Source organism: Cervus canadensis, chromosome 11 (assembly GCF_019320065.1).
Source record: "Cervus canadensis isolate Bull #8, Minnesota chromosome 11, ASM1932006v1, whole genome shotgun sequence".
In the NCBI taxonomy this organism is placed as follows: Eukaryota; Metazoa; Chordata; class Mammalia; order Artiodactyla; family Cervidae; genus Cervus; species Cervus canadensis.
Window position 1 is genome coordinate 56,119,466 of NC_057396.1, and position 16,127 is coordinate 56,135,592.

Consider the following 16,127-nt stretch of genomic DNA (forward strand, 5'->3'; position numbering starts at 1 on the left):
GGGTGCAACTGGAAGGTGGAAACACAAAGGTGGGTGTGCAATCAAATGTTGAGATCTCCATTTGTGTAGCCTCCAAGGGCAAAGATGCATATTCAAGAAGAAGGCTACCACAAATATTCCAAAGATGAGAGGACATGAGGGATCAGTAAAGAACATCAAAGTGGCACAGGTCAGAACACCATAGGGGCAAAGTGAAGGAAGACCAGACACAACCCACTGCCTCACAAAAGTTGTCTTTAGGCATTTCAGTGGTTCAGAATTTACTAGCAATAAAAACAATAACATCTTAACTGGCAGTTAATCTATAGTCGGCAAGTTTATTTTTAAGCCCAGTCTGTAAATGAGATGCAGTTTTGCCAAGATAAAAAAGAAAATGCCATCATGGTTGAGTGACTAGGACCCCAGCTCAGCTCACCAATGCCTATTCATTCATGACATCCATGGAGCATATCTGAGCTATCACATGAATGGGGCTATAAAAATTATTTCTTTAGGAAAGACCTATCTGCACCTTGTCCCCACAACTCTCATATATGAGAAATGCCATAGAGCCATCCTGGGCTCTGAGTCTACATACGCGTGAGTGTGTATGTTTAGAGATCCCCTGGACTACAGCCTGCCAGGCTTCTCTGTCCATGGGATTTCCCAGGCAAGAATACTGGAGGGGGTTGCTATTTCCTCCGCCAGGGTATCTTCCTGACCCAGGGATGGAACCAGCGTCTCCTGTGGCTCCCGCTCTGGTAGGTGGATTCTTTACCACTGAGCCACCTGGGAAGCCCTATGTTTAGACAGGTAGTTAATTTAAAAAAACAATTTTACCCAGAATATGGTCCCTCCCGGCAGGGATCCCAAGCTCAAGGTTGGGAATAGAAAAAGATAGAACACATGTGGCAAGTGGAGTCTGACAGACTGAAAATCAAATTCTCAGGTCACCTCCCAGTTGTGTGATCTTAGGTAAGTTAACTTCACCAAGGCTCAGTTTTCCTCCCAGGTAATAAACAAGCTAATAATATCTTCCTCATAAATCATAGAAGCTATCTCACAAGTTATTTTGGGGACTGCATAAAATGATACATGTTAATGTGGGGCGGGGGGGGGAGGTACAGCTTCTAGCCCCCACCACCCACAGATAATGTATATTAGTTCAACCCTCTCCCGGACCAAGTCCCAGTTTCAATGAGACCATTAATTATCTCAGTGACCTTGAGTTGTTCATATAATCTCTCTGGCCTCAGTTTCCCCTTCCATCAAATGAGGAGGTGGGACCTCCAAGTCCTCTTACAGTTTCAACGTTTCGTCCCACGTGTCACTGTTAAGAGGGGGGCCTGTCCTCAGCCTTTATTCTGTGCTTCTTCAGACTCCCTCTTCACTCTAAATTCCTCTTAAACCTATGGAACATTATGCAAGTTAATAAATTCAGTTTCTAGGTTAAAAAAACAGTAAAGTGCCAATCCTTTCTGCATGCTTAAGTTGCTCATTTGTGTCTGACCCTTTGCAACCCTTTGGACTGTAGCCCGCCAGGCTCCTCTGTCCCTGGGATTTCCCAGGCAAGACTACTGAAGCGGGCTGCCATTTCCTCCTCTGGATCTTCCCAACCCAGGGATCGAACCTGCGTGTCCTGTGTCTCCTAAACTGGCAGGTGGATTCAGTCCTTTCCAGTTTCTGCCTTATGGATTCTATGCCTCTGGCTCTGCTGTCTCTCTCTACACTATCTGCTGAAAGCTGTCTGTAGGCCAGGGGCTGTGTTAGGAAGATTGCTGTCTGTTGTTTTAATCACTAAGTCATGTCCAGCTCTTTGGCTACCTCATGGACTGTAGTCTGCCACGATCTTCAGTCCACAGGATTTTCCAGGTAAAAACACTGGGGTGGGATGCTATTTCCTTCTCCAGGGGATTTTCCCGACCCAGCGATCAAACACACTGTCTCCTGCATTGCAGGCAGATTCTTTACTGCTGAGCCATCAGAAAAGCCATGTTGAGAATGGCACAAGCTTTATCACAGAATATATTCTCATAGCAACCATGGGGTGTATTATTATCATGCCCATTTTACAAATGAGAAAATCAAGGCTCAGAAATTTAAGCAACAAAGGCAAGGAATTCAACACAGGCTCTTCTCATTACAGGCTGCACTATCTTCCCAACCTGTGGCTGTACCTAGTTTGGGTCCTATCGTCTTATGAGCCTGTGCTGTGCCTGCTTATCTCATAAATTACTTTGCATTAATAACTTTATGTGTTCCTCCTGCCAGGTGGCATACGTACATATTAACCAGGGACCCAACATCTCTGAACCAACAGAGAACGCGTGATGGGATTCTCAGCCCCTGCAACTGGTAGGTTAAGGTGAGATTAAATACATTTTTCAAATAACAGCATAACTCAAGTCTCCATGAAGATGCTGGAACATTTTAGTTCAAGCTCAAGTCTGCAAGCTTCCTAGATGCCATAAGCCCACTGGTAAAATCACAGGATGGAAAGAAAAGGGCTCAGACAACACCAGGTTTACTCACTGAGTGAATTTGGGTGCATGTCTTAGACTCTCTGAGTTTCTTTTCCGCTAAAAGATCCTGGGCAACTGAACTCCAGATTCTTCATCTGTAAAATGGGGATAACATTAGCAACTTTCGAAGGTTGGGACAGATAGAAGGTGTGCCTGGTCTGAAGCAGAAATAGCCTTTTGGGAAAGTAAAGGAGCCCAGGGGATGATCAGTTGCTGCCAAGAATCAGGGTAGTCTAGACCCAAGGAGAAAGATGGAAATCAGCGAGAGTTTCCCTGGACTCAAAGTGCCGGCCAAGTCTATGTGGATTCATGCCAGTGAGGGTTGGATGACCTATTATGGCTAAAGCCCTAGACTGATCTGACCCCTGCCTCCACTCTGCTAGGCCACCTGGCAGCTTTTTTCAGGTAAGAGGTTTCCAACTGAGCCAAGTGGTAGCGTGTAATCATATACTAACTCTCACCCTTGGAGCACCCTGAGGTTGCCAGGGTAACGGAACTCTTCTGGGCTGTCCCTCTGGGATTCCCAACTTCTCTTCCCTTATACTTCTGTGGGGGGGGGGGGGCGGTATTCCTTCAGCCTCACATTCTGCATCCCCTTCTGAGTCCCCTTCCTCTTGCGTCAGGCCACCAGAAGCGAAATGGATGAGAAGAAACTGATCTTGCAACTGGACCTCAGCATTTTATTTCTTTATTATTTTATTTCCTTGGTTGTGGCACTTTTCCATCTAAGAAGTACATTCCTTTATAAAATCTCCGTGTGTTTACTTCCATTCCACTAAATAATTCCTCTGACCTCTTCTTGTTTTTACCCTTTAAATATCTGTTGATGGTTCATTCACCACATTCCCCATTCAGTTATTAATGGCCCACAAAAACTTCCTAGCTGCAATCATTTACTGATTAATCTGCACAACAAACCAGAAAGACAGGTAGTATTAATCCTTCGTTCTGCAGAGGGAAACCAAGGGGAAAAGTGAGGTTAACTCAGTTGCCCAAGGTCAGTGGCTAAACAAGATTATAACCAGGATCCAGCCTGTCTTGTATTTCTTCCCACAGGCTTACTCTTTCCTTACAAATCAACATTGTCAATGCAGCGAGATCACTTCTGTGTTGATTCAGTTGTCACAGAACAGCTTGAAACTGTCAAATTCAACCCCAAATAATTCTGTCTGTGAATAGTTCATAAATACAAATTGTTAAAAGAAAGAGGTAATAGTACTGGAAAGCAAACATGCGAAAGAGGAGTGAAAAGAATGGGATTACAGGCCCAGCTGTACCATAGTATAGTCTGTCACGGGTCACTTTACTTCTCTGCATCAGAGTCACTTGTAAAAATGGGATTATGCTGAATGATGTTTAATATATCTTGCTATTTTAAGTGAGATGACTGAGTACCTACTGAAACAGTACAAAATACAAAACTCCAAGATCGTGGTAAAATTGGTATATTCAGGACACAGCTACAACCCCCTTGGGAAGCAATATGCCAATAAACAATAAGGACCGTAAATAATTCCATATCCTTTGACGCAGTAACTTCACTCACACTGTAGTTTGCCCTAAGAAATAAATCAATGGAAACAAAAAGACATATATGCATGAAAACGCACATTTCAGTGCTAGCTTCAGAGGAAAAACTGTTACCAAATTGAAAGTTCATTTTGAAAGAGCTGTCCTATTAAATAAAAATACAGAACAATACAAATGCCATATTGCTATCAAAAAGGATAAATATGAAAATCATGCAAAATCATGTAATATGTTATCAATACTATCAAATGAAAATAAACAATAGTAAAAGAGCATTTATGTATTCTGGTGTCAACTCTATAAAAGATGGATAAAGTGCAAGTCACAAGAAAACTCAAAATAGTTGTTATTAGTTTATTGTTTATTTTCTAAATATTTTAACCATTTTTAATGAATAGTGTTTTCCATCAACACATACACCTTATCATTTAATCAATTATTTAAAAATTTCTCAAGCCTTGCTTTAGTTCGATGGAAAATGAATTTTCAAGTTTCTGCCTAAATCTCCTAAGTGATTTTGGTTGGCTGACACATTATTCATGACATTATTCTTGCAGAGTGATTTCTGCCCTTTCTGTAATTCTTCAGTGTCTTTAGAGATTCTAAAATCTCAGTGTAATTCCTCAGTGTCTTTAGAGATTCTAAAATCTCAGAACGCTGGCACTTCTTTCCCTCACTGAAGAGGATTCTTACAAAGAATTGTCATCTAATGTTGCTGTGAATAACCCCATGATTCCCTTGTAATGCTAATATTTGGCAACTGCCTGACCCAGGAGTCAGCATTTTTCAAGTAACTCCGACCCGCTGGGTGCCCCTACAATAACCACAAAGTTGCCATTACCTTTTTCACAGTAGTGTGTAGGGTGATTTCATAGTCCAGATTTTTGGGGCTTTACAGTAGGACATCCAGGACACCCTTCTGGTTCACTTGGGAAAGTTGCCCCCCAAGCATCCCTGTGCTAAGACCCTCCCTTTAAATAAGGGCTCTGACATCCTCCTCATTCTTTAGAAATATTCTCTTACTGGTACATCTTTGCTCATACTATCTGGGAAAAATGGCAGAGCCAATGAATTAAAAATATGATTCCAGGTCTCATGTGTGCCAATGAGTGCCCTCGTTAAAGCAGAATGACTGAGATGAGATCGGCTTCAAAGCTTTCCATCCCTTTGCCCCAGAGCCGCCGAGGCCAGGCGCTGAAAGGATGCACAGTAAAATTAAATATCTAAAAATTCATCTTTAATTAACAGAACTGGATTAAAGCTAGACACCACCGCATATCATACGAGAAATGGCTGAGCTGGCTTCCAAGTGCTCTAATTCAATTAGGACGCAGTGAGTGACACTCGGACGGGAAAGGTTAATTGGGGGCGCCAGAACGCAATCATTCCTTACCTAACCAGTCATTAAACTTCTTAACCTCTGAGGGCAGTCCCAGCTCGGTGAAATCGCCTGTGTGGAGAAGGATGTCCCCATAAGGCATCTGGATACCATCTGTTCTGGAGTGTGTGTCTGAGATGCAGACAAACCGCGTGTGGCCCGCTGGTTTTGGAGTGTCATATGGGATGGGGTCGACCCTGAAGTAGACATAACAGATCCCATAACAGTTAAATATATTAGAACCCTCGTAATTGTCATCGCACATACATATTGACTGTTATCCGTGAACGCACCCAGACAAACCGATGCAAAGACAGATGGGCCCACTATAACAAGGAACCCTTTGGGGTGCAAAAGAGACTGCATCACCCGTCTCCAAACCCACTGGGCAAATTCAAAAAGTCTTACTTACCTGGTAGGAAAATTAAAAAGCCAGACAATTTTACACGTAGAGTCAGAAGTAACCCAGGCAACTGAGAGAGTGATTAATGGTGAAGTTTAGGGATATTGAACCCCAACTGGGGAAGCAAAATGATATTATCTTCTCTCTCTTCATGCTCCAATTGATCCTACTACTCATTAGGAAATGGATAACTAATTTATTCCTCCTTAAACATGCACAACTTTAGCAAAGAACTAATTTATGGAGAACATTCTACACATGCTTTGCCAACTGAAATGTTAAGAGACATAGTAGATGGTAAGTACTTCTATGTAATTTCCTTTCTAGAACCATTCAATACCTCTATCACGTTTTTCAAGCAGAGATTCACATATCAAACTGTGCGGAGGGAAGGTGATGCCAAAGTAAAAGGACTTTTAAATAAAACACTGATGTTCCAAGAACTTTGCCCAGCTGCTTCTCTACCACCACCTGTGGCCCCAGTTACACCTTAGGTTACTTGGAATGCTCACATGCCTTGGGCAAAGAGTCTATTCAGTACAAATATAGTAAGTCGTTTAATGGGTGTGTACAGATCTACATATGCATTAATATATGTACAGTTTTAGAGATCTAAGCACTGTGAAATTACACTCAGGCATAAGAATCAAAAGGCAAAATGATCCACCCGAAGCAAAGAAAATGAAACAGAACACTCTCATTTAATTGAGTGTAACAAAGTGTGCTAAATAAACTTGGTAAAGCAATGCAAATCTGACTCTTCAAGCATACAGTTTTAATTATTTAAAGGGTTTATAGCAGAGTTAAGGATGCTTTAACTATATTAACTCTACACTGACAGCTTCCTGTAATTTCTCTGTAGGAATGTACACTTATGTTGGATTATGGGTGAAAAGAAGCAGCTATCAAAGCAAAGAGAAGGTCACAAGAGAAGCAAATATGCGATGTGGAGATGAGAGCGTAAAATGTTAAATAAGGAACAATATTTCATTTCACCGCCCCACCCTGGGTCATTAACATGCAGCAGAGAACACAGGGAAAGCTCAACACAAGATTCTCTGTACCAGTTGCCTCCAAAGGCTTTGTTTAATTTTTCGTTCTTTTCCCCACTTTTGTAAAAAGAAACAATCTGTTTTCACAATGGCAATGTTTGTGAGGGGCACAAAGGCAGTCAATATGCAACCTGCCAAGTCCCGCATTTCCTTAATGGTTAGTCTTTTAATTTTATTTTACCTTTGTCAGAGAAGAAGTAAGGAAGAAGAAAGAACTGGAAGAAGACAAAAAGGATGCAGGGGCTGTGAACTGGTGAACACAGTGGGGCTCACTGAAAACCCAAAAAGAAAGTTTAACTTCTGCAAAAACAAACAAACAAAATATATATATATACACACACACCTGATTTTTCCTGTAAAGGTTAGAAAGTAACAATGCTGTCATCATGAAGAAAATTCACTAATCCACTGAGATCTCATGAGTGACCTAGAAACCCTTCTGATAGTATCCACTGTTGATTTTTTTAATATATATTAAAATGTTTGTCTTCCTTTCCATTACTGAGACTCTATTACACTGTCTCAGTGGTTCTAAATTGTATCAGTTGACATTGCCTGTTTTCTAAAAGTAGTTTTCCCAGACAATGAAGGACTGTTTCCTTCCATAGCAGACTGTGTCACCCTCTGGAAGTGACAATATTCTATTCCTACACCCAAATTTAAGATGCTTGCTAGAAAGGGGCTGTGTACATCTATGCTGAAACCACCAATGTCTGCAAGAAAATTCATCAACCACTGGACTTGAAAAGTATACATAAATTCATTATTTATATATCTTTATTTTCCAGTTCTGTTCTCATCCTAATGGTCAAATACAGACACAGTCCCATTTCTTCCCTTCTGTAACTCAGCTAAGCTATGGGCACAACTATTGCATCAAAATCCTTTAAGGCGGTCCCCAACCTTTTTTGGCACTAGGGACAAGGTGCATGGAAGACCATTTTTCCATCGACTGGCGGAGGGGGAGTAGGGATGGTGTGGGGATGATTCAAGCACATTAATTTAGTGTGCACTGTATTTCTATTATTATTTCATCGGCTCCACCTCAGATCATCAGACATCCGATTCCAGAGGTTGGGGACACCAGCTTTAAGAGTCTACACGAATTTATCAGAGAGACATCAGAGTCATCATTTTCAGTTTATAAAACAGAAAGGAGCACAGATAAACATCCTTCCCTGTGAACAGGCCCCTGTGCTAGGAACCTACTCCGTTTACAGAAGCGAATCACCGCTCAGTACATGTTGGGTTTCTTAGCTCTGTGCTGGACAATCATTTTCCATGACTATTAAAACATCAGTCAATTTCTGAGTGGTTTCAAGTCCTTCCCCACCTTCCCTCCTCCTCCAGAGAAACACTCAAAGGTCCAAAAGAATTAACAGGGAAATAAAGGCCAAGAAATAAAAAAAAATAGAAGAGACAGGAAGAAGAGAGAAAAATGAGTCCTCTCAGCTTTGAGCTGAAATAAAATGATGAATCAGAGGGACACAGGATGACTGAGAAGGTGTATCCATCACCACCACCAACTTGATGTCATCCAAGAGAAACAATTAGTAGATACTGGGAAAGATATGGAGGACTGATTCAAGGAAGAGGACTGTGGAAGCCCAAAGCCTGGGGTGTGGATGGGTTATAAACATGCAAAAATATAATTTACATACACCCCCTGACCCAGAGGCACTGATGTCCTTTGCTATCCATCAAAGTACAAGAACATAAGACAGCATAGCCTGTCAGAGCCACACTGCAGGATAACAGGACAAGTATCACCTAGGGGTCATAGGAAAGAAGGCATTTCCACCCAGAGATATTCAGAGTTGAAAATAAGGCTCCCTAGTAGAGTAGGCAAGTTGCAGCAGATATAATTAAAGTTGAGACAACCCTAGGGAAACGACCATTTCCAAATTGAGCATGTGGTAAACACTTTGAAAAGGCAAGACAGTCAAACATTTTCCTGTAAAAGCGTGTTTAAGGGAGACCCTGACAGCTATCATAAGATCTACCTGTTCACATTGTGGGAAGACCCTCCCACTGCCTGTTCCCTCTTAGTTAACAACCTTACTGCTTACTGTTTATGCTGCTGACTTCTCACATGACCTAACATTTCCCCTAGGGCATCATGTCAAACATCCTAGCAAGTGAGTCTCTTACCAAGGCAATCTAACCCCCAGAGCCAGATTCAAACAGCAGAGTGACATTTGCACGTACATCTGAGTACACCCAGGGGAAAACAAGATGACATGGGAAGATGAGAAGAAAACACTGCATCATAAAATCCCAGAGCTGGACAAAACCTTAGGGGGCATCGGGTTCAGTGCTTTATACGAAGCTTGAGCCTTCTCTATCTGTTTCCTGGCTAGCTTACATAAATTTTCTCTCCAAGTTTTCCAGAGAAGGCAAGCCCCGCCCCTGAGTCCCCTCCTCTCCACCAGGGCAGCCAATTCTGGTTACTTGCTCTACTTGCTAGAAAGTTTCCGATCCAGAAACTCTAAGAAAGCTGAGCATGGTCCAAAGTGACTTGGCCAGAAGCCTGAAGACTGAGTAACAGTCTGGCTGAGTTACTCATTTTGGGTAAGATATTCCACTCTTTTCATCTCGATTTTCTCATCTATAAAATGGGAATAACACTGCCCAATCTCTGCTGTTTTTGTTTAGTCACTCAATCATGTCTGACTCTTTGCAACCCCATGGACAGCATCATGTCAGACTTCCCTATCCATCACCATCTCCCAGAGTTTGCTCAAACTCATGTCCATTGAGTTGGTGATGTCATCCAACCATCTCATCCTGTCATCCCCTTCTCCTCTTGCCTTCTATCTTTCCCAGCATTAGGGTCTTTTCCAGTGAGTCAGCTCTTCACATCAGGTGGCCAAAGGACTGGAACTTCAGCTTCAGCATCAGTCCTTCCAATAAATATTCAGGGTTGATTTCCTTTAGGATTGACTAGTTTGATCTCCTTGCTGTCCAAGGGACTCTCAAAAGTCTTTTCCAACACCAACAGTTCCAAGGCATCAATTCTTCAGCACTCAGCCTTCATTATGGGTCCAGTTCTCACATCCATACATGACTACTGGAAAAACCACGGCTTCGACTATGTGGCTCTTTGCTGGCAAAGTAATATCTCTGCTTTTTAATATGCTGTCTAGGTTTGTCATAGCTTTTCTTCCAAGGAGCAAGCGTCTTTTAATTTCATGACTGCAGTCACCATATGCAGTGATTTTGGAGCCCAAGAAAATAAAGTCTGTCACTGTTTCCACTGTTTCTCCATCTATTTGCCTTGAAGTGATGGGATCAGATGCCATGATCTTCGTTTTCTGAATGTTGAGTTTTAAGCCAGCTTTTTCACTGTCTAATCTACTCTATCACTATAAGGAAATAAATTGTCAAGTACTGGATCTGACACGCAACACATGCTCCGAAATTAAAGATACTGAATGATGTAAGGTGGGGTGTGTGTGGGGGGTCATGTTTAGCTATAAAGCCAGACTATCTGGCTATGAATCTCACTTCACTTTTATAAAGTGTGACACCGAGCAATGTGCTTGATTCCTGTGTCTTGGTTTCCTTACCAATAAAATGAATATAAAAATAGTTTCTAACTCATAGGGTCACCATGAGGATGACAAAGAATAACTCAAAGCACATAGAACAGTGCCTGACACACAGCAGACTATCAATGTTAGGTTTTGTTTTAACTCAGTAGTAATATTTTTACTACTATTAGTAGCAGTAGTTAAGTTTTTCTGACCTCCATGTCTCCTTCCATTACAAGGAGACAGTAACAGCTAGCACACAACTTTGTTCAATTAAGGCTGATTACACACACAACAGCCAGCAGAGCGCTGGACACATAATCCACAGTCAATAAAAACATTCATTTCTTGGGACTTCCCTGGTGATCCAGTGGTTAAGATTCCATCTTTCAAGGCAAGGGACACACCAGGGTTCTATCCCAGATCAGGAAGATAAGGTCCCACACACCACGGGACAATGAGGCCCACATGCCAGAATCACTGAGCCCACTCTAGTGCTGCAACTAGAGAGAAGCCCGTGAAAGCCACAACAAAGCTCCCGCATGCTGTAACTAAGACCCGATGCAGACGAAAATAAAAATACTTTTTAAAAATTAAAACCATGCATTTCCTTCCTGTCACTTCTTTCTTAATCCTAGTTCTGCACTCAAACAGCAGAGAAGAAGAATTCAGTCCCTTTTCCATTGGACAGTTCTTCACATATCTGAGGACATGTATCATAACCTCCTGAAATCATCTCTAACCCACCTGAGTGGCCACACTGTCCTCAACTTTTTCTTTTGTGATAGGATGTCCAGTGCCCTTGGCATACTGGTGACCTCCTGGATACAATCCAAATGGTCAGAATGCCTCTATCTGTAGTGTCAGAACTCATGGGCCATATGGATTCAGGGGGGGCTTCCCTGATGGCTCAGACACCACCTTCAATGCAAGAGACCCAGATTAGATCCCTGGGTTGGAAAGATCCCCAGGAGGAGGGAATGGCTATCCACCCCAGTATTCTTGCCTGGAGAATCCCATGGACAGAGGAGCCTGGTGGGCTACAGTCCATGCAGTCACAAAAAGTTGGACACAACGGAGTGACTAACACAAGCACATATGGATTCATGAGCCCATGAGTTGTTTGTCCAAGACAAATGCTAGTACAGGCGCTGGAGAACCACCAAAGCCGGACACCCTGGAGGATTTTCCTAGGGGAAGCCTCAGCTATCATCCTGAGTATTCCAATTAAGTCTCCAAGTTTTGTGCCAAGCCTCAAATCTTGTTCTTGAAGCTTGATTGTCAAATGTTTATATATCCCATTGCCTACTCAAACAAATAAACCATTCTCATTCACTCCATCCTGACCCATTAGAGTTTCTTTGTTTTGTTTTGTTTTTTACCATAAAACACTAATATGATAATATTATTGCTTCCACTCTGGAAAGCTCTATTGGTCACATCTGTTATTTTTGCAATAGCAAATGTATACACTGATGCAAGCCCTATTGACAGATCTTCAGAAGAGCTGTAATCATGCGGTCTGTTATGACATGAATTTCTTCTTTAGGCCAAATGAGAAGTAAAAGCCTTATGTACACATTTAGATTATAATTCACTGTCAAACAAGACTAAAACTCTTACAAAGCATTTTAACAGGATTCCAATGCATTTATTATCTCCCATTCCACTTGAAAACCACAATGCTGTGCTTATGCTCCCAGTGACTTTAACAAGTTTTCAAATGTAATGTTAAAGCTTTCATTTTTACCCTGAAAATTCAGCTGACGTGCGAGTTAAAATTAGGTTTGTGATGTTACACCATCCACCCCAGACATAAGAATTCAGTCCCCTCTCCAATCGACTGTTTGATAAAGATATGCAAAACCCTCTAGCAAAACAATAAATAAATAAATACCAGGCTTAAGTTAGTACAGTGGAGAATTTTTCAACTGGACAGGCTTCAGAGATGATTTAATCCTGTGTTTCGCTTCTCTGAATATCGGCTTCATGGTTTTTGCCTTTTTTGTATGCTATTACTTAATTTTTGTGAAGCATATTACAGTTTTTACACAATTTTGTTTAGTTTGGCCCTAAACAGTTTCATCTATGTAGGCATGAAGTGGATATGGTGATTGAACTTTTCAACTAACATTAAAAAATATACACAGGTATAAAAATTTTTAAGCTTTGCCCAGTCTAAAGAACTAGAACTCAAGTTTTCTAACTTCTGATTCACTTCTCTTTTTACCTAACTTTGGAAGCTAAAAATATGCCTGGACTTGGAGAATAAAAGATGTTAAAAATAATAAAATGACATCAAATCAAACCACCTAAACTCTTGTAATCATTAATATCTAGAGACTCTGCTCAAAATTGTTGGAGTTCATTTTCAAAAATACCCAAGTCTTAGTGCACTGATACCTCTCTTTTTATGACTGTTACCCAATTGAATGGAGCCTCTTAAAACCTCAAGAAAATGCACATTAGGGTTCATTAGGAAAATAAGCAATATAGAATTTAATTTTTTGAGTATTGGTTAAGATAAAGTCCCTGATGCTGGGAAAGACTGAGGGCAGAAGGAGAAGAGGGCATCGGAGCATGAGATGGCTGGATGGCATCACCAACGCAATGGACATGAACTTGGGTAAATTCCGGGACATGGTGAGGGAGAGAGGCCTGATGTGCTGCAGTCCATGGGGTTGCGAAGAGTTGGACACGACTGGGTGACTGAACAACAACAACAAAAATAAAGAGTGCTTCTCATTCCCGGAGACGTCAAGTCACACGGGCAAACTGATTGTGAATGTTTCCAAATACAGGTGGCATTAGAGGGGCCACTTTAGCTGACAGACAAGCCTCATTAAAAAGAGCTCTGGCTGTGGAGTCCAGGCCCTTCCTGCACCCCCACTACACTGGTCATCAATTAGTTACGTGATCCTGGGCAAGTCACTGCCCTTCCTGTAACCTCTGTTCTTCAAGTGTGAAAGAGAGGCAGGAGCAAATGATGCTCCAATGATGACCTGCCTGGTTTCTCCACCGCCAGAAATCTGTGCAAGACCTTAGAAACAAGTCAGTCTCATAAGCAGCTTAAAACACACTCTTTCTCTTTGCAATTGTATTTTCTGCTTTCCAGACAATGCAAAAGTAAATGCAGTCCAGATTCTTTCAAATAGAATCAGAATTAGCCAGACTTCACATGCAAAGAGAAGTGAAATTGCAATTTAGGACCACAGATGGAGCTGCCAGGTCTTTCTAGTGTAAAACAGAGCAAAGAAATCAGAATCCCAGTTACCACAATTAAATAAAAATTAAATGATGTGAGATTTAACTAGTTGCTTCAAAAATGGGCTGTTCTACATTTTCTAAAAGTCTGAGCTGATGAAACTCTCCCAATTTAGCCTTCATGTCCCAGAACAGTAATGGTGCTGAAACACAGTGAGGAAGCCTAACAGAGCCAAATGTTTAAATATACTCACATTTGTACCAAGGGCACTGCTTTCCTTTAACTCTGAACTGCTGTATCAACACTGTTCTACCACCAACTAATTATAGCTAACAAAAGCCCACTGCACAGAGCGTGTCTCATGTTTCATCTATTTTTTTCCTAGTACAGAAGTACAGTGCTGACATCCAATGAATACTAAGTGGTAATAATTTAATTCTTCAAGCACTGCATGTGATAGGAATTTCTGGTCCTTCTGCTGGTTCCACTGGGGCGTTTCGGTGCCCATCAGGCTAGCTACTGTGATAGCCACTGAAGCCTCTCAAATGGCAAACAGTTGGGTCATAAATATCCCACTGGAGATGTGTTGTCCAGGGTTAAGTGTTTCCTGCTCTTTTAACAACCGGGTTTGTTAGCTTACACTTCTGGATACTGGCCTTGCCTTTGAAAAAAAAGGCATATGATACTGAACTGAGTGTCTGTCAGTCCACACAGTCAACAATGATTTCTTAAACACCTACCTGCATGCCAGGAGTCATGGTAAGCTCTAGGACGACAAAGAAGCAACATACAAGGATTCTGGAATGGATCTGTCAATTCCTTACAGGCATACCTCAGAGATACTGTGGGTTGGATTCCAGACTGCCACAATAAAGTGACTATCACAAGAATTATTTGGTTTCCCAGTGTATGTACAAGTCATATTTACATTATACTGTAGTCTATTAAGTGTGCAATAGCATTACATCTTAAAAAAAAAACAACGTGCACGCTTTAAAAAATTATTGCTAAAAATAACTATCATCCGAGCAGTCAGCGAGTTGCAAACTTTTTGCTAGTGGAGGGTCTTGCCTGGCTGTTGGTGGAGGCTGACTGATCAGGGTGGTGGTTGCTGAAGGTTGGGGTGGCTGTGGTAATTGTTTAAAATAAGATAACAACGAAGTCTGCCACATCAACTAATTCTTCCTTTCACAGAAAATTTCTCTGTAGTATGCAGTGCCGTTTGATAGCATTTCATTCACAGAACTTCATTCAAAACTGGTACCAGTCCTCTCCAATCCTGCTGCTTCTTTAATCAGGTAAGTTTACCTAATATTCTAAATCCTTTGCTGTCATTTCAATAGTCTTCACAGCATCTTTACCAGGAGTAGATTCCATCTCACTTTCTTTGCTCATCCGTAAGAATCAACTCTTCATCTGTTAAAGTTTTATCATGAGATTACAATTCAGCCACATCTTCAGGAACCACCTCTAATTCTAGTTCTCTTGGTACTTCCTCATTTGTGGTTAACTTCCTCCACTTCAGTCTTAAACCTCTCAAAGTCATCCAGGAAGGCTGGAATCAACTTCCAAACTCTTGTTACTGTGGATATTCTGACCTCTTCTCACGAATCACCAGTGTTCTTAATGGCGTCTAGAACAGTGAATCGTTCACTGTTTGAAAACACAAGGTTTTCAATTTACTTTGCTCAGATGCGTGAGAGGAATCATTATCTACAGCAGCTACAGACATAAGAATATATTTCTTAAATTATAAACCTCAAAGTCAAAATGACTCCTTGTTCCAACAACTACAGAATGGATGGTGTGTTGGTGTGGCATGCGTGCATGCTCAGTCCATGTGACCCCGTGGACTGTAGTCCGCCAGGCTCCTCTTTCCATGGGATTTTCCAGGCAAGAATACTGGAGTGGGTTGCCATTCCCTTCTCCAGGGGATTGTCCCGATCCAGGGGTCAAACCTGCATCTCCTGCATTGGCAGGTGAATTCTTTACCACTCCACCTGGGAAGCCCCCAACACCACCTTGTTGAGCATCTCCATCAGAGCTCCTGGCTGATTACATGCACTGTCTGTGACAGTCATATCCTGAAAAGAAAGTTGTTGTTTTTTTTTTTTCCTGAACACTAGGTCTCAATAGTTGGCTTAAAATATTCAGTAAACCATGGTGTAAACAGATTTGTTGTCATCCCAGCATCACTGTTAACTCATCCCAGGCAGAGTTAATTAAGTATAATCCTTGGGAGTCCTAGGCTTTTTGGAATGCTAAAGGAACACGGGCTTCAACTTAAAGCCACCAACTGGATTAGCCCCTAACAAGATTGTCAGCCTGTCCTTTGAAGCTTTGAAGCCAGGCACTGACTTCTCCTCTCTAGCTATCTAAGTCCTAGATGGCACCTTCTTCCAACATATGGGTTTTTGTCCACATTGAAAAACAGCTATTTAATGCCGTGGTCCCCTTTTTGACCTTTTTGACACCAGGGACTAGTTTCCTGGAAGATGATTTTTCCATGGACCAGTAGGGGGATG

The 16,127-nt window shown here is 41.6% G+C and overlaps 1 protein-coding gene across 5 annotated transcripts in view; it reads right to left on the bottom strand.

Moving 5' to 3' along the window:
• The window catches only part of MPPED2 (metallophosphoesterase domain containing 2), a 197,350-nt gene that overhangs the window by 140,812 nt on the left and 40,411 nt on the right, over positions 1 to 16,127 (bottom strand). For all 5 annotated transcript variants that reach the window (XM_043482793.1, XM_043482795.1, XM_043482794.1 and 2 more), the window contains exon 3: positions 5,425 to 5,606. In XM_043482793.1, coding sequence (XP_043338728.1) covers positions 5,425 to 5,606 — 182 coding nt within the window. The remainder of the gene's footprint in view (positions 1 to 5,424; positions 5,607 to 16,127) is intronic.